This window comes from Mobula birostris, chromosome 6, assembly GCF_030028105.1.
Source record: "Mobula birostris isolate sMobBir1 chromosome 6, sMobBir1.hap1, whole genome shotgun sequence".
NCBI lineage: Eukaryota > Metazoa > Chordata > Chondrichthyes > Myliobatiformes > Myliobatidae > Mobula > Mobula birostris.
In genome coordinates, this window is record NC_092375.1 from 148,198,647 (window position 1) to 148,218,694 (window position 20,048).

Consider the following 20,048-nt stretch of genomic DNA (forward strand, 5'->3'; position numbering starts at 1 on the left):
GGGATACACTTTAATTTGAGATCAAGTTCTTACCAAGCATGAAGAGGATCTCCACAAAGATGTCGCTCACACTGGGTGGGTTCCTTGAAGCGGCAGGATGGTCATCTCTGCCGACACTGAAGCAGACGTTGTACGGAACAGTCACCGCAACATAAAATGTTGCCAAGAGGATCAACCAGTCCCATCCGGCTTTGAAAGTGCCATAATGGAGCAGAATAAACCTGGATTTCTGAATTGCTGCAACTTTATATTCTGGGAGTGCTGGCTTTTCTCCAAATACATTCTGTTTAGAACAAAGGAAAGAAAAAAATTGCTTTATGTACTGTTACAACTGTCTCCAAGATAATTTCCAAACATTCAAAATGCAGTAATGATACTGAAACTTAATTGGAATGGGAAGATCCCAAATGTGCACCAATCAGATAAAGGCAAAACAAGGCTCAGGCCTACTCCAGCTGCTCCAGGAGTGCACCTGGGACACAGTCTGATTCGGGATACTGTTGGCTTCCTTCTATTGTTTGCACAATTTGTTGTTTTTTTCCTTTTTCTCTCCCTCTCTCTCTTTCTCTGCACAGTGGTTTTCGGGTTTTTAAAAAAAAAATTGGATAATTACCCGAGTGTCTTGCTTTGTGATTGCCTGTAAGCAGACACATTTCAAGGTGTATAATTTATACATTCTTTGATAATAAATGTGTTTGAATTCAAATGGTTAACAGGCAGGAGGTATAAAACAGGGGCACGTGGAATAATCTTTGTAGGACACAATTTGCCAATGCTGTTACATGAGGACTGGTTTTTGGCCACAGATGTTTAAACATTTATTAATGAAGGAAAAGAGCTTTGTATATCCAAATTTGTGGATGACTTTAAATAATGTGACAATGTAAATCTTGAAGATGGGACCAGTGCATCGTAAAGTTAATACAAGGATAGATTAAGTGAGTGGTCCAAATGATAGCAGAGACAAATTAATTTCCTCTTTAACACTGGTGAACTAGGAACCATGTTGAAGCAAAATAATTAGCATTTCTTTAGATGCAAGTCACTAAAATTAAACATGTAGGACAATTGAATGTGTTTTCCTGTGCTAGCAATATTACAGAAATGATAGATGAGTGTGACTTTGCATTAATAAGGTGATTTAGGAATGAAAAGGTGCCACTCTGATGGTGATAGGGCTCTTGCATTTTGCAGGGCAAATAATTTCCCATTCAGTGAAGTTGTTGAAATGTTACAAATTCATTTTAACTCAGGAATATCAAAAATCTTTGAGATTTATAAAGTTACCACAAGCAACCACAGGCCTTAAGAAACACTATGCATGTAACTCAATTACAGAATACAACTTCACAGTATAGTTTGCCGCAAAATGAAGTGCTGATAGATTGACTTGCAGATGAGCACATTCAGTTAGGTCTCTTCCACATTCAGGACTCCACCTTTGACAGGGCATGCAAAGTCATTGCTGCCATGCCTGAATAATATGAATATATTTTTCTCTGTGAACACTGTACGTACGTATTTCAGCATTTTGCAAGCCTGAAGATAAGGTCATCATAATTGAATCACGTGGATGCAGAAAGACAGCTTTGGTGGCAACTCCTTCCACTGTCATCAGGACAATTGTTCAGCCCAACTGCATTCTTTATAGGCAATTTATTGTTTTAATTGTAAAACAGGATACCTAGCATCAGCCGGCAAAGCCAGGATAGCATAATAACTATAGGAGGTGACTGTCTACAGGTGTCAGGACAACAAGACAGTAAATCTCATTAGTAATTATAGAAATGTACTCTAAGAAGTCACTGAAGTAATCGTAATTGCAATTCTGTTAATAGGTAGTGATATGATGTGATCTGCAGACAACTATGATATTAACGGACAAAATATTGAAACAGACACAGGCACTGGTGTAGGACACATTTACAGAAGTTCAGCAAGAATGGATTAATGAGCAATGGCATGGTAATGTGTATGCATCAGGTGAAGCTCTAGAGACATAGGGACAGATTGTGTGACAGCTCTCCACAAGGATCCCGAAGTTGAGCTACCATGAACCGTAGGTAATTGCACACACCTTATCTGTTCTTCAGGCAAAGTCTGCCTGAAGGAACTCAAGCTTGACTAGAAGTGTTTAAATTTAGCACAGTATTCCCTGGTTCTTGATGTGGAATGCGCACTTGTTATTACAGCTTGGAGAGAGATTTAAATTTGGCAAAATGCAAATGCAGCTGAGACTTGTTCACTATGTGATCAAGAAGTATGTAGATGAGATAACGAAACTGAAATGTCATGAGCTCTGGTGAAAAGGGACAGACTGGTGATGCCCATTATGGTGGTCCGCTTTTCGTACAAAACTGTTTATTATGGTGGCAATGCCAAGGTGACGAGATTAGCGGTAGATGGCGAACCAGACTGGCATGTGGGGTTTTCAGATAGTATGGTATAGCAATAGGCCAACAATGTTGTGCTAAAATAATTAAATGCCTAACTAAACTAATCATTTCTGCCTCCACGATGTGCATATTGCTCTATTGTCTGCACATAAATGCACTTATCATTCAAATATGCCCTTACTACCACCCCTGGTAGTACATTCCAGGCACCCACCACTCTGTGTGTAAAAAAAACTGGCTCTTTGAACTTACCCCTCACATCTTAAATGCAGGACCTCTGGTACTCAACATTTCAAAAATACAATCCATGAAAGACCAATTCCTTGCATTTGTCCTTATTTTTGTAATCAAGTCAAAATTCTGATTGCAACATTAACGGGGTGGGGGGGGGGGAGAAAGGCAGGGGCGGATTTGGGGAATAAGATATAGGCAGTTGATGACAATTTTCCAGGTGCAGCTGCAGAAATTACAAGGCCACTTAGGCAGATAACATTTCAAAGCAAGTGCATGAAAATATTGTGTCAGGTTGGAACAACACAGATACAGCAAGAATGATGACATTTGACCTTTTCACTAGAGAATACCAGCAATACGTCAAATGAGGGTATCACAAAGCCATTCCCAACATTAAATCATAGGATTACTGTATGTTCAAAATCTGGATATTAAGGCTGTGACTTTATTTACTGATCTGGAATGAATCACAGCTCAAAGTAAATTTATTATCAAAGTACATATATGCCACCACTTACAATCCCGAGATTCGCTTTCTTGCGGGCATGCTCAGAAAATCCATGAAACACAATAGAATCAATGAAACACCACATCTAACAGGACAGACAAAGAACCAAAGCACAAAAGACAACAAATTGTGCAAATACAAAGGAAAACAAACAACAAATATGAAGAACTTGAGATGAAGAACCCTTGAAAGTGAGTCCAGAAGTTGTGGGAACAGTTCAGTGATGGGGCAAGTGAAAGTTGGGGAAGTTATCCCCACTGGTTCAAGAACCTGATGGTTGAGGAGTAGTAACTATTCCTGAACCTGCTGGTGTGAGTCCTAAGGATCCTGTTCCTTTACCTCATGGCAGCAGTGATATGACAGCGTGGTCAAGGTGGTGGGGCCCATGGTGATTGATGCTGCTTTCCTGCAATAATGCTCCTTGTCGATGTGCTCAATGGTGGGGAGAGTCTTACCTGTGATGGACTGGGCTGTATCCACTACTTTTTTTTTTAAATCAGATTTTCCATTCTAGGCCATGATACAACCAGTTAATATACTCTCCACCACACATCTATGAAAGTTTTTTGAAGTTTTATATGTCATACGGACTTTTCACGATGTGTGCTGGCAATATCAGAACTCAAGTGTGGAGGAAAGACAAACTCTGATGTACAGACAGCAACAAGAGTTATGGTGCACCTGTGCTGATGGTGTTTGTGGGGGAGATGTTATCGCCAATCCAAATGGACTGGGGTCTGCAAGTGAGGACATCGAGGATCCAGTTGCACAAGGAGGTATCGAGGCCAAGGTTTGAAGCTTATTGATTACTTTTGAAGATATAATGGTATAGAATGCTGAACTGTAGTCGATAAAGAGTTTCTTGTTGTACGAGTCTTTACTGTACAGATGTTCCGGGATTGAATGAAAAGCCAAAGAAATGGCAACTGCTGGGGACCTGTTCTGCCAGTCAGCAAATTGGAGGGATCCAATTGAATTGAATTGACTTTATTACTTACATCCTTCATACATATGAAGAGTAAAAATCTTTACGTCTCCATTTAAATGTGCAATGTGCAATTTATAGCAATTTGTAATAAATAGTATGTACAACAGGATAGTCAATATAACATAGAAATACAGTTGTGTCATCATGAGTTAATCAGTCTGATGGCCTGGTGGAAGAAGCTCTCCTGGAGCCTGTTGGTCCTGGCTTTTATGCTGCCGTACCATTTCCTGGATGGTAGCAGCTGGAACAGTTTGCGGTTGGGGTATCTCAGGTCACCAATGGTCCTTTGAGTCCTTTTTACACACCTCTCTTTATAAATGTCCTGAATAGTGGGAAGTTCACATCTACAGATGTGCTAGGCTGTCCACACCACTCTCTGCAGAGTCCTGCGGTTGAGGGAAGTACAATTCCCATACCAGGCAGTGATGCAGCCAGTCAGGATGCTCTCAGTTGTGCCCCTATGGGAAGTTCTTAGGATTTGGGGGCCCATACCAAACTTCTTCAACCATCTGAGGTGAAAGAGGTGCTGTTGTGTTTTTTTGACCACACAGCCAGTATGTGCAGACCATGTGAGATCCTTGATGATGTTTATGTCGAGGAACTTAAATCTGTTCACCCTCTGAACCCCAGATCCATTGATGTCAATAGGGCCTAGCCTGTCTCCATTCCTCCTGTAGTCCACAACCAGCTCCTTTGTTTTTGTGACATTGAGGGAGAGATTGTTTTCTTGACACCACTGTGTCAAAGTGATGACTTCCTCTCTGTAGGCTGCTTCATTATTATTTGAGATTAGGCCAATCAGTGTAGTGTCGTCAGCAAATTTAATTAGCAGATTGGAGCTGTGGGTGGCGACACAGTCATGAGTGTACAGAGAGTAAAGGAGGGGCTTAGTACACAGCCCTGAGGGGCACTTGTGTTGAGGGTCAGATGAGCAGAGGTGAGGGAGCCCACTCTTACCACCTGCTGGTGATCTGATAGGAAGTCCAGGATCCAGCTACACCAGGCAGGGTGAAGGCGTAAGTCTCTGAGCTTCTTGTCGAGCCTGGAGGGAATTATGGTGTTGAATGCTGAACCGTAGTCCAAGAACAGATTTCTCACATAAGCATCCCTCTTCTCCAGCTGTGTAAGGACGGTATGTAGAGCTGTGACTATTGCATCCTCTGTCGATCGGTTGCATTGGTAGGTGAATTGTAGGGGGTGCAGTGTGGGTGGTAGAATGCTGCACATGTAGCCCTTGACCAGCCCCTCAAAGCATTTGCTTATTATTGAGGTGAGTTGACAGGACGTCAGTCGTTCAGACATGTTACCGTCGTCTTTTTGGGTACAGGAACAATGGTGGATGTTTTGAAGCAGGAGGGCACTCTACACTGGGAGAGGGAGAGATTCAAAATGTCTGTAAACACACTTGTCAGTTGTGCCACGCACATCCTGAGTCCCCACCCTGGGATGATGTCCAGTGCCGCAGCCTTGCGATTGTCCACTCGTTGGAAACACCTGCGTGCTTCAGCCTCAGAGACGACAAAGCTGCAGGTCGCATCAGCTGTAGGTCTCCTCGGGGGCTCAATGTTGGCAACATTGAACTGAGAGTAAAAAAGGATTTAGCTCGTCTGGAAGAGAGGCAGTGATGTTGAAAACTCCACTGCGTTTAGCATTGAAGTCTGCGCTGGCGTGCAGACCTTGCCATAAGCTGCGTGTGTTCTTGGTGGAAAGATGTGTCTAAGTCACTTTTTAGGCAGGAGTTGATGTGCTTCATTGCCAACCTCTCAAAGCACTTCATCACAGTGGATGGAAGTGCTACTGGCTGATGTCGTTGAGGCAGGTCACCATGCTCTCCTTAGGTACCAGGATAAGTGTACTTGAAGCAGGTGGGTACCTCAGAATGCCAAAGTGAAAGTTTAAGGACATCGGTGAACACTCTAACAGGTTGATCAGCACCAGGTCTTCAGTACTTGGCCAGCTATCACATCCGGGCCATATGCTTTCTATGGGTTCACTTTCCTGAAGGATGCTCTCATGTCAGCCTCAGACACTGACATCACAGGGTCATCGGGGCTGTAGGAGTTTGTGAAGGTTCCTGCATGTTATGACAGTCAAAGTGAGCATAGACATCAATGAGCTCATCTGAGAGTGAAACCCTTGTCACCTTGGTTTCACTTTGTAGGCGGTGATGGCATTCAAGCTCTGCCACAGCTGTCGAGCATCCTTCAGTTACTCAAGTTTGGTCCAGAATTGCCAATTCACCTATGAGATAGCTTTCCGGAGATCATTCCTGGACCTCTTGTATCTTACTTGGTCAGCAGACCTGAATGTCACTGATCTGACCCTCAGCAGACAGTGAATCTCATGGTTCATCCAGGTCTTCTGGTTGGGGAAGACTCCAAACGATTTTGTGGGGACACAAAGTCTCAAGATATAGTCAACACATGCTCCTTTTGTTAGAGATGAAGGACAGAACTTCTGAAAGTAAGGTCCAGAGTTAGAAGAGACCTATCTAGCCATTTCAATGTCTCAATATTAGAATCAGAATGAGGCTTAATATCACTGGTGCATGTCATGAAATTCGTTGTTTTGCTACTTGTATGTCATGAAATTTGTTGTTTTGTAATAGTTCTGTGTTGGTGCGTGGCCAAGTGGTTAAGGCGTCAGTCTAGTGATCTGAAGGTCGCTAGTTCGAGCCTCAGCTGAGGCAGCGTGTTGTGTCCTTGAGCAAGGCACTTAACCACACAGTCCTCTGCGATGACACTGGTGCCAAGTTGTATCGGCCCTAGTGCCCTTCCCTTGGACAACATCGGTGGCGTGGAGAGAGGAGACTTGCTGCATGGGCAACTGCCGGTCTTCCATACAACCTTGCCCAGGCCTGTGCCATGGAAACTTTGCAAGGCACAAATCCATGGTCTCATGAGACTAACGGATGCCTATATGAGTAGCATACATTGAATACGTAACAATAAAAAACTATAAATTACAGTTCCCTGATGGAGTGAGTGAAGCTGAATGAAATTAACCCCTCTGATTCAAGTGCCTGATGGTTGAAGGGTAATAACTATTCCTGAATCTGGTGGTGTGGGTCCTGAGGCTCCTGGACCTTCATACTCTGGGTGGTTGGGGTCTTCGATGATAGATGTTGCTTTCCTGTGACAGCATTCTGTGTGGGTGTGCACAATGGCAGGAGGGCTTTACCCATGATGGACTGTGCCATATACAACCTTTTGTAGGATTTTCCACTTTTTACCACACATCTATAAAGTTTGTCAAAGTTTTAGATGTCATGCTGAATATTTGCAAACTTCTAAGGAAGTAGAGATGTAGTTGTGGTTTCTTTCTAATGGCAATTACGTGCTGGGCCCAGGGCAGATCCTCTGAAATGATAACACTGAGGAATTTAAAGTTGCTGACCCTCTTCACTACTGATCCCTTGATGAGGACTGGCTTATGGACCTCTGATTTCCTTCTTGTGAAGTCAAAAATCAGCTCCTTGGTCTTGCTGACGTTCAGTGAGAGGTTGTTGTGGTACCACTCAGCCAGGTTTTCAATCGCCCTCCTATATACTAATTTATCACCACCTTTGATGTGGCGTTAGCCAGTGGTGTCATCAGCAAACTTAAATATGGCATTTGAGCTGTGTTTAGCCTCACAGTCATACATGTAAAGCGAGTAGAGCAGGGGCCTAAGCACACAGCTGATGGAGTTTGTGGAGAATTGTGGAGATTGTCCTCGCAACTTATGGACTCACTCTTAAGGACTCTTCATCTCATATTTTTGGTAATTATTGCTTAATTATTTATTGTATTTGTACATTTGTTGTCTTTTCCATATTGCTTGTTCTCCTGTCCTGTTAGGTGAGGTCTTTCATTCATCCTATTGTGTTTCTTGGATTTATTGTGTATGCCTGCAAGAAAACAAGTCTCGGGGTTGTATTTATGGACTTAGATAATAAATTTACTTCGAGCTTTTGAAAAAAGCTTGAGTACTCAGCCAAGCATAGACATCTGCATGGGATCTAGGAAAACTTTAGAGGTGCATGGAATCAAGAATTACTCAGTAAAAGAGAATGGGAAGTTCAGGAAGGTCCATGTAATCACCAACTACCTGCTCATGGTTCCCAACATATAAAAGCTAATAATAAGTTTAGCTGCGGGATTTACCAAAAGAAATTATCACAGAGTAACACAAGGAAACTGTTTTTCTTGACATCAGTGAAGCCTACCATGGATGATTAGTGACCATAATATGATAAGTTTTAATCTACAATTTGAGAGGAAGAAGGGAAACTTGGAAGTGTCAGTATTACAGTTGAACAAAGGGAACTATGGTGCTATGAGGGAGGAGCTGGCCAAAGTTCAATGGAACAATACCCTAGCAGGGATGACAGTGGAACAGCAATGGCAAGTAATTCTGGGAATAATGCGGAAGGTGCAGGATCAGTTCGTTCCAAAGAGAAAGAAAGATCCTAAGGGGAGTAAGGGGAGGCCATGGCTGACAAGAGAAGTAATGGACACTATAAAAATAAAAGAGAAGAAGTATAACATTGCAAAGACGAGTGGGAAGCCGGCGGATTGGGAAACTTTTAAAGAGCAACGGAGGGTAACTAAAAAGGCAATATGCAGAGAAAAAATGAGGTACAAAGGTATGAAAAAATGAATCCTGACGAAGGGTCTCGGCCCAAAACATTGACTGTACCTCTTCCTAGAGATGCTGCCTAGCCTGCTGCGTTCACCAGCAACTTTGATGTGTGTGCTTGAATTTTCAGCATCTGCAGAATTCCTCATGCGTAGGTACTAAGGTAAACTAGCCAAGAATATAAAGGAGGATAGTAAAAACTTCTTTAGGTATGTGAAAAGGAAAAAAAATAGTTAAGACCAAAATTGGGCCCTTGAAGACAGAAGCAGGTGAATTTATTATGGGGAACAAGGAAATGGCAGATGAGTTGAACAGGTACTTTGGATCTGTCTTCACTAGGGAAGACATAAACAATTTCCCAGATGTAATAGTGGCAAAGGACCTAGGGTAATGGATGAATTGAAGGAAATTTATATTAGGCAGGAAATGGTGTTGGATAGGCTGTTGGGTCTGAAGGCTGATAAGTCCTCGGGACCTGATGGTCTGCATCCCAGGGTACTTAAGGAGGTGGCTTTAGAAATCGTGGATGCATTGGTGATCATTTTCCAATGTTCTATAGACTCAGGATCAGTTCCTGTGGATTAGAGGGTGGCTAATGTTGTCCCTCTCTTCAAGAAGGGAGGAAGAGAGAAAACAGGGAATTATAGACCAGTTAGCCTGACGTCGGTAGTGGGAAAGATGCTGGAGTCAATTATAAAAGATGAAATTACGACACATCTGGATAGCAGTAACAGGATTGGTCCGAGTCAGCATGGATTTATGAAGGGGAAATCATGCTTGACTAATCTTCTGGAATTTTTTGAGGATTTAACTATGAAAATGGACAAGGGAGAGCCAGTGGATGTAGTGTACCTGGACTTTCAGAAAGCCTTTGATAAAGTCCCACATAGGAGATTAGTGGGCAAAATTAGGACACATGGTATTGGGGGTAGAGTATTGACATGGATTGAAAATTGGCTGGCTGACAGAAAACAAAGAGTAGCGATTAACGGGTCGCTTTCGGAATGGCAGGTGGTGACCAGTGGGGTACCGCTGGGTTCAGTGCTGGGACCGCAGCTGTTTACAATATATATTAATGATTTAGATGAGGGAATTAAAAGAAACATTAGCAAATTTGCAGATGACACAAAGCTGGGTGGCAGTGTGAAATGTGAGGAGGATGTTATGAGAATGCAGGGTGACTTGGACAGGCTGGGTGAGTGGGCAGATGCATGGCAGATGCAGTTTAATGTGGATAAATGTGAGGTTATCCACTTTGGTGGTAAGAACGGGAAGGCAGATTATTATCTAAATGGAGTCAAGTTAGGAAAAGTGGAAGCACAACGAGATTTAGATGTTCTTGTACATCAGTCACTGAAAGCAAGCATGCAAGTACAACAGGTAGTGAAGAAAGCTAATGGTATGCTGGCCTTTATAACAAGGGGAATTGAGTATAAGAGCAAAGAGGTCCTTTTGCAGCTGTACAGGGCCCTGGTGAGACCATACCTGGAGTACTGTGTGCAGTTTTGGTCTCCAAATTTGAGGAAGGACATTCTTACTATTGAGGGAGTGCAGCGTAGGTTCACAAGGTTAATTCCCGGGATGGTGGGACTGTCATATGTTGAAAGATTGGAGCGACTGGGCTTGTATACTCTGGAATTTAGAAGGCTGAGAGGGGGTCTTATTGAAACATATAAGATTATTAAGGGATTGGACAAGCTGGAGGCAGGAAGCATGTTCCCGCTGATGGGTGAGTCCAGAACCAGAAGCCACAGTTTAAGAATAAGGGGTAGGCCATTTAGAATGGAGTTGAGGAAAAACTTTTTCACCCAGAGAGTGGTGGATATATGGAATGCTCTGCCCCAGAAGGCTGTGGAGGCCAAGTCTCTGGAAGCTTTCAAGAAAGAGATGGATAGAGCTCTTAAAGATAGCGGAATCAAAGGTTAAGGGGATAAGGCAGGAACTGGATACTGATTGTGGATGATCAGCCATGATCACAGTGAATGGCGGTGCTGGCTTGAAGGGCCGAATGGCTACTCCTCCTGCACCTATTGTCTATAGTCTATTTCCATTTCCCAAAATTTGGAGGAGATAGGAGACGTACACAAGGCACACTGAACGATGGGTGTGAGGGAGGTTCTAAAGCAGCAGTTCCCAATCTGGGGTCCAAAGACCTGTTGGTTAATGGCATTGGTCGTTGGCATAAAAAAGATTGTGAACCTCTGTTCTGAAGGGATAGGTGAAATGTTTTTGGAATGTACACCCTGTAAATATGCATGTATATTGGTTTGAATGTAACTGGTGCGTTTCTCTACTTTGTAACTCTATAACCAAAGGTATGCTTTATTTGTGCAAGTGAAATCTGTTTAAAAATCATTAAGATTGGTTTTTGCCATTTAAAGAAACTGTTTATCAACTTCAAAAAATGAATTGCAAAGCTCTTTGCCCTATCAGTCCCTCCAAAGTGGGTGCACATCTCCAGTATATCTAAAATAACTGCTAGGGATTAGCAAATCCCAACTCCACTCCAGATCTCCAGTTGTCAGAAATATCTTCACATGTGCATGCATCTGTTGTTACTCAACCCTGATGTAATAGCTGAGAAAACTTTGTTCTTGATTAGCCAGGGCATCAAAGGATAAGGGGTGAAAGCAGGGGAGTAGGGGTGACTGGATAAGGTGGATCAGCCCATGATTGAATGGCGGAGCAGACTCAATGGGCCGAATGGCCTACTTCTGCTCCTATATCTGATGGACTTATAAAACGTGACAGAGCAGAATCCTAAGAGGTACAAATAATGATGTGGATAACTGAGTTAAACCTTCTTGATAAGGACACTTGGGAAATAACAGAAAAATCATATGTGATAGATGACACATCACTAGCATGCTATTTGCCCAACCAGTCCCTGTTCCACATAAGGCTCCTCTGGTCTTTCTTCAGGTAACATCACATAAGCTTCTGTTCTCCATTTCTTCATGTACTTGTCCAGCATCCCCATAAATACACTGAAGTTACTTGGCCAAGGTACTACAACAGGACATCCCAAATTTTCTGGATCCTGGATCCTTCTTGTTTCGTAGGAACCTCCAATAATTTTTGTCTAACTGTTGGGCTAGGGGAGAAAAACACTGAAAAGGCTTTCAGAGTCTGAGAGCAACAAACTGTTTGAAGAGGTCAGAGTTTCAGTGTCAGAGGCCAGAGTTCAGCTCACTGCTTGCGAGGGTTACTCGTCTCTGCGCTGAATCGAGGCTGCGGCACACAATTAACGGGCTCCTGGATCAGTTGCGACTGGCTTTGTGCTTGTGGACTCCCTTTCATGAACTTGAGTTCTGAACGTTACTTGCTTCCTTTATTGTTCGTATGATTTGTTTTGGCATATTGGGTGTTTGATGGTCTTCTATTTTTAATGGGTTCTATTGGATTTCTTTGTTTTGTGGCTGCATGTAATCTCAAGGCTGTATATAGTATGCACACTGTGATAAAAAAAATGTACTTTGAACTTTGAAAAAGGAATTCCTTGGGATGATGGTGCTCCCATGACAAATAAATTGGGATCATTTACATTTTTCCTTTTCATTTGTCAGAACCGTTACTCATCAAGAGGAAAAGCAGTATTCAGAACATTTCAAAAAATAAGTTCTTGATTCTCCCTCCAACTCACAATATACAAATATTATCTTTGCGTCATATAGCATTGATTTTGAAATTGGTGAAATGTTGTTTGTCTGCTTGAAACAAGTTAGTGCTGAGTTAAAGATAGTACCAACTAAAAAACGAAGGGGAAAGTAAACAGTACCATTACACGAACTGCAACCGCCATACTCGTAATATACATCAGCAGCGTGGGAGGCAGAATGGTCGGAAGTGTTTAGTTATGCTAATCAAACATTTAAGGAGTAGGTGGATGGGTGAGGAGAGGTGTGGGAGGGGCAAGAAAATGGGAGGATGTTAGGCATAGGGATGGTGAGGGAAAGGGAGAGGATGGGACTGTGATCATAGGGTATGTGGAGAGCAATGGAGGACACAGTGTTGCCAAGGGGGTGGGAAGGAAGGGTACATTGAGGGTACTCGATAACATGGGGGAAGATACATGATAAGGTGAGGGTACAGATGGGGATGGGTACTGGAAAAATGAAGCAGGGCAGAGGATGGTGATGAAGATCGGAGAGAGTTAGGCAATGGGCACAGGTATGTAACAGTGAGGAGGAGAGGAGGGAAGGGGAATTGATTGAGGTTATGCAGAGGAAAAGTACACTACAATTAGAAACTCCAGAGATTCTGCAGATGCAGGAAGTCTTGAGCAACACACACAAAATTTGTGAGGAACTCATTAGGTCAGGCAGCATCTATGGAGAGAAAAGAACAGTCTATGTCTTAGGCCAAGCACTTCATCAGGACTAGAAAGGAAGAGGGCAGAAGCCAGAATATGAAGTGGGGGGAGACGGAGGAGTACAAACTGGCAGGTGAAAGGTGAGCCCAAGTGAGAGGGAAGGTGAATAGATGGGTGGGGGAGGGAGACGATTTGAGAAGATGGGAGGCAATAGCTGGAAGAGGTAAAGAGATGCAGGAGCAATCTGATAGGAGAGGATAATGGTCCATCAAATAAAGGGAAGGAGGTGGGGAACCAGAGGGAGGTGATGGGCAGGACAGAAGGGTGGGTGAGGGGAAGAAAAGAGGTGAGAGGGCCATCTGAATGGAGGAAAACAACAGGAGGGGTGGATAAAAGAGGGGAGTGGTTACTAAAAATTAGAAAATTAATGTTCATGCCATCAGGTTGGAGATATGAGATGTTGCTCTTTCAACCTACATTTGGCCTCGATGTGACGGTTGAGGAGGCTGTTGACAGATATGTTGGGGTAAGAATGGGAAGTTGAACTTGAAATGGGTTGCCATCAGGACATCCTGGCTGTTGTGACAGGCAGAGTGAGAGAACTGCTCGAAGTGGTTCCTTAATGTGCATCTTTCCTCACCAACATAGAGGAAGCATTGGATGCAATAAATGACCGCATAAGACTCACAGGTGAAGTGTTGCCTCACCTGGAGGGACTGTTTGAGGACTTGAATGGTGGTGAGGTAAGAGGTGCGGGGTCAAGTGTAGCATTTGTCGCGACTGCAATGTTAAGCACCAGGAGGGTGATCTGTGGGAAGGGATAAGTGGACTAGAAAGTCATAGAGAGAGTGATCCTGTGGAAAGCTGGGGTGTGGTGCGGAGAAGGTAAGCCAGGCGGTGGGATCTAGTTGAAGATGATGGAATTTGGTTGAAGATGGTGGAAGTTCTGGAGAATGATGTGCTGAATATGGTGGTTCAGGGGATGGTAGTTGAGGACAAAGGAAACCCCATCTTTGTTATGTCAAGGGGGGGGGTGGGATGAAGGCAGACATGCAGGAAATTGAGGAGATTTGAATGAGAGTAGCATTGATTGTGGGGGCAGGGAATCCCTGTTTTCTGAAAAAGGAGGACATCTTGGATGTTTCAGAAAGGAAAGTCTCATCCTGAGAACAGATGTGGAGGAGGCAAATGAACTGAGAGAAGGGAATGACATTTTTACAAGTGACAGGATGGGAAGAGGTACAGTCAAGATAACTGTGAGAGTCAGTGTGTTTGTAAAAGACACCAGTAGGTAATCTGTCTCCAGAGGCAGAGTCAGAGGGATCTAGAAATGGGAGCAAGGTATCAGAGATGGACTAACTATACAGGCGGGAGGCAAAGCTGATAAAATTGATGAGCTCACTGTGTGTGCAGGAAGCAGCACCAATGCAGTTGTCCATGTGGAGAAAGGATGGGGGTGTATAATTATCATATTGGCAACTTCATTTTAGGAAGACACTGTCCTATCTGGGATCTATATTACCATTTCTATAACAAGGTCAAAGCCTTTGAGTTTTCTGCTCAGCAACGTTATGGGAGCAGATCAAGCGCAGTTAGCAGTGGGTACTATACGCAGTCTTGAGAAGCAATAACAAAGTAATCTTTGAGTACCTATGCATGATGATGATGATGATGCAAATTACACAAATATACTATCATTATAGTAAGGCATATATTTCTGGTATTAGCATTGTACAGGATTTAACAGGACTTTCAATGGTGTAATGATACAGGATGCCTTTGCCATCATTTCATAAAGTCAGAGGAACTTGTGACTCAGGAGTACAACTTTTTAATGTGGCATGCACTTTGGGGAAACATGGATGTGCCAGTCTTAAGCTTCCAACACTAGATTCAGAAAATGATTGCACCTTCCATGTCTGCCACAGGACATGTAAAATTACCTCCAAACCTATTGAATCTTATGTGAGCTCATCCAGTTTGTATAGTTTTCCCTACCATGACTTGAATGTTTCTCATGGCTTCTGACTGAGGTTTGGTGTCAGCTGGTCCTTCTTTGCAACTTCAATGTCAGAATTGATTCTTTTCAACCTTAGGGTTGTCCAACTTTATAACCCTCGGCCCTCATCTGCATTCTTCCAGATTGTACTCTGCAATACTACCGATCAAAGGCTATTGGACATTGTTAGATCTGTCTTTTATTCCAGGCCATACCCTTGAATTGTACACCATACATTCATTTTGTGTATTTGATCAATACACTCTATAGGTGCTGTATTTCTGCATCCAACTTGTTCTATCTTGAATGGATATTGTACCTTAAGGATGGAAGAAATAGAAAAAACAAAAGTAAACAGTAAAACTGATTATCACACAGCTACAATTTTTAAAGGTCATTGAGATTTTAAGTCCTCTAAAATAGACTAGCAGTAACAGCTGGACTTCCACATTTAGTAATTCCCTCACTTTATTTACACATATTTCAATTTAAAAACAACCCTTGTCCTTAATCCCCCCTGCAAACCTCTCATTGAACAGGTTTAAATCAGGAAAAACAGGGAAGCCAGCAGCTGATTCAAGTGAAAAAGCAATGACTTTTTCTTTCACAGGGTTATGATGCGGATTTCTATCTGTGCATCATAACAGTATTTTTTACTCACAAATTGGGAACTGAGGGATTGTTCTTGTCTGGACCTCTTGCCAGATTTTGAGTTCTCTTTTCCCTTATTTTGCAAGCATGCATTATTAAAGAGAAACGAAAAGAAAACATGCATTTTACAGTTAAAACCAAAATATGCATCATAAAGAGTGGCAAAGTTAGGACATTCCAAACACCTAAGCTTCTTTGCATTATTGGAAATATAAATTTTAAAATTATTTATTTTCATGTAATAATGAATTCAAATGCATTATCAATCATGACCTAATCAAGCAGTGGATCAGAGTAATGGGAATGGAACCCCTTGTCTTGTTCCAATGTATTTCTAATTATTTTTGATTTATAATATTGAAAGATAAACATGCTACGTAATGACACAACAATGACAGATTCTTAAAGCTCGTTGTTTGTTACCATATCTCATGGCACCACTGAAATGGCTTAAACGACAAGAAACCACAATGAATGCAGGTTACCCCGCCTTAAAAATAGTTAAACGAAAGTGAGCCACTGAGAAATGACAGATATCTGAAATGTCCAAAGAACCATTTGGTGTTTTGTAGAAGACTATGTGACGTACACATAACATACTAGTTTACAACATTCCAATAGTGATTTTGTAGTGCTGCAGGTGCATTATAATATCACATCGTTCTTATAATGCAGAGCCTTTCTACTACAATATAGTAACAAAAGTTGGCAACTTCAGTTGAATTATTTGAGCCAAAAAGTACTTCTTGAGCCAAATCAATCCTACTCCTCCTGATATTCTGAAAGTTACAAATAATCCTGTTACATAGGAGTTGTATTGTTTTCCAGAATTGCAAACTGTGGATTGTTCTGGTCAAGAAAAATAGAAAACTCAGGAACAAGTACAGGGATTCTGCACTTCTCAAATCACTAGCACATCATTTTACCCACAAAAAGAATTTCAGAGATAAGAAAAAGCAGCAGAATCTCCACTGGTAGTGTATGATCCAGATGTGATGTCTGGCCAGTCAGGGATCCTACTTCTGGTTCACCACAGAATTAACATTGCTGGATTCTGAATAACGACATGGTCTAGTTTGACTTGATTTCTTATATTTTGATTTACATTTACTAAATGGGCTTGTGTATTAATAATGACCATCGCCTACAAGAATGGCTGTGAGAATCAGACAAAACACCTACTAGTTGTTATGTTTCTGTATGATTTATACATAGATGTTTATGAATCAATATTTCCCCTTTAGTGCATATCACTACTTCCTATACTGCATTAACATTGTGTAAAAGAGATTACAAATATCTTGTAATCAATTATCACAAGATATACCTCCATTGAAGTCGCAGAGTGAGAGACTTCAAAACATCTCTTAAAACACGAGTGAGTCACAGCAAGGATCTTCTGCAGTGCCACTGAAATTGGGGTGAAATTTGAGCTCTGTGTGGCATTCCCACGTTCCATGGCTTTTATTAATTGCAGCTTTGTTACTAACATCCCGCAATCAGCTCCAGATATTCAGCTGTTCCCCATGAATGAGAACAGGTGCAGATATACACTACTGCTTCCTCTCTCCAGCTAAATATAAACACAAGAGACCAGAAATCTCATGCCAAGCAGCTTATCTCTTTACAATGTTCGATTGGGAACAGAGCTAGATAGATTGGCAAATTCTGCAACAATTTATTACACTAACCCTCCTCCTTTTTCTTTTAATCTAAGTGAATATTAACCCATTGATTGCTGATAGGCTGACCCCTGATTTGGTTCACACACCGTCACTGAAAAACACATAAATGAAGCCAGTCTAAAATAAGGACTACCATTATTATTAATATTACTGAACTACAATACTTGGGTGGCAGGGTGGAGATATGTCTCTACCAAAGGAGGTGGAAGGTGCTCCTTCCCTCTGCTAACCTGCAGGTCACCCTTGGACAAAGTATAGCACTTCCTTAAACCCCGCCGTCCCCACTGATTAAAAGCCATGCTGGTGGCTGGTCGTATGAGCAGCAGGTACATATCTCAAGTCCTGCTTATGTGACCACTGACGCCAGGCAGCCAATCTCTGAAGACTATTGATAATGGCTGGGGATATCTGTCTTGTAAAGACAACTCCCAGAAGAAGGCAATGGCAAGCTATTTTGTCGAAAGATTTGACAACAACAATTATTGTCAACACCGTGATCGCCCACGTCTTACAACACGGCGCATATTGGATGAATGAATGAACTACAATACGGTCTGAAATCACAATTTCAGCTTAAAGGGAAATCTTCATCCCTCTCTTTTGCATCCTTACTTTAATAAAGTATCGACTTGACTTTATTGTTGCTCATAATGGGCATTAAATAATCTCTCAAAAATGTTGTAGTATATTAAATCAAAGGTTCTTTTTTCCCCTGTGTCACGGTGGATTGCTACATGGTGTTCCCCAGGATAGAAAGAAAGCCAGTCTGGTTGAATGGAGAATGTTACCCCTGATGAAGAGATACCTCTTTCAAAACACTCCAAGGAATTAACTAGGTTCATCTAAAATAAGTTTATATTTATTATTATTATTATTATTGAGATGCGGCACACAATAGATGTTCTGATCATTGAGCTGCGCCACCTAGTAAATCCTGATTTAACCCTAGCCTAATCACGGGACAATTTACAATGACCAATTAACCTACCTACTGGTAGGACTTTGGTCTGTGGGTGGAAACTGGAGCTCCTGAAGAAAACCCACAAATTCCATAGGGAGAATGTACGGGCTCCTTACTGATAATGTTGGAACTGAACTCTGACACTCCAAACTGTGATAGTTTTGCACTAACCGCTTCACTACTGAGGCAGTTCTGTTAAAGAATGCTCCACCATTTCTTCTCCAATAATGGGATTTTACTTCCACATCAAGCAACACACATCAAAATTGCTGGTGAACGCAGCAGGCCAGGCAGCATCTCTAGGAAGAGGTACAGTCGATATTTCGGGCCGAGACCCTTCGTCAGGAACCTGATGGCATGAACATTGACTTCAGTTAATGCCCCACCTCCCCTTCGTACCCCAACCATTATTTATTTATTTATTTATTTATTATTAATTTTCTTTCTCTCTCCCCTTTTTCTCCCTCTGTCCCTCTCACTATACTCCTTGCCCATCCTCTGGGCTTCACCCCTGCCCCTTTCTTTCTCCCTGGGCCTCCTGTCCCATGATCCTCTCATATCCCTTTTGCATCACCTGTCCATCTCTTGGCTCCATCCCTCCCCCTCCTGTCTTCTCCTATCATTTGGATCTCCCCCTCCCCCTCCCCCTCCCCCTTTCTAATCTCTTACTATCTCTTCTTCCAATTAGTCCTGATGAAGGGTCTCGGCCCGAAACGTCGACTGTACCTCTTCCTAGAGATGCTGCCTGGCCTGCTGCGTTCCCCAGCAATTTTTATGTGTGTTGCTTGAAATTCCAACATCTGCAGATTTCCTCATGTTTGCGTTATACTTCCACATAATGCTCAGTATATAATTTAGGTCTTGGTTGCATTCTAAAGTGCCCTGGCATACAATTCCACACTAAATACATGACCACAACCGAGTTCAGTTTAAAACAATACCAAACTGCAATACGAGTCTGGAAGGATGCAAGGATGGTTGGTGTGGAGCATTTTGAGAGATTATACCAGCGTAGCAGGAGTTATTCTCTTGAAGTTAAACAACACAAAAGGGGCAGAACAAAAGGAGTTTGGACACCACATCTGACAATATTGTTTCTTAATTCCTGCTTGATGATGGACAGAGAAACAATGTGGTAAGTGTCCCGGTGTTGATATCCCCCACCTTCAGCACAAAAGGAAAATGATATGTCAAGTTTAATCAGGAGTAGCAAATGGCTGAAAGAAAATAAAGAATAATACAGACATTTTGGCCATTTGATATTTTTGCTTCATCCCACTACAGGGAAGTTACCTTCCTGTATCATGTGCTGATCACCAGAATAATAACCAAAGGAAAAGGACCTGTGTAGATATTACATTCTTTAGCTAAGTTATTTTACATACATTATTTAGCTTCAGCTTGCTCTTGTCCTGCTTCTGCAAGTGTCCTGACAGATGGTACAACACAGCTCGACTCCTTCTCCTGTTAGCATTGAAACCTGGTGGCCTTGTGTTTTTGTAGATTTCCAAATCATCTGCAAGTAATAAGAAATTGAGATTAGTGGAAAATTATAGTAATATGGCAATACACAGAAAGGCTACTCTGCAGCACCAATTAATTTATGTGAGAATGTCAGCACTAGATGTACCATGCAGAGTATTCTGACCGGCTATATCACCATTTGGTATGGGGGGTGGGGCGGGGGCTACTGC

The 20,048-nt window shown here is 42.2% G+C and overlaps 1 protein-coding gene across 1 annotated transcript in view; it reads right to left on the reverse strand.

Moving 5' to 3' along the window:
- kcnh3 (potassium voltage-gated channel, subfamily H (eag-related), member 3) overlaps window positions 1–20,048 on the reverse strand; it is a 636,348-nt gene that overhangs the window by 259,359 nt on the left and 356,941 nt on the right. The window contains exons 4-5 of the mRNA XM_072259611.1: window positions 19,740–19,870; window positions 34–283 (exon numbers count right to left, since the gene is read on the reverse strand). Coding sequence (XP_072115712.1) covers window positions 34–283; window positions 19,740–19,870 — 381 coding nt within the window. The remainder of the gene's footprint in view (window positions 1–33; window positions 284–19,739; window positions 19,871–20,048) is intronic.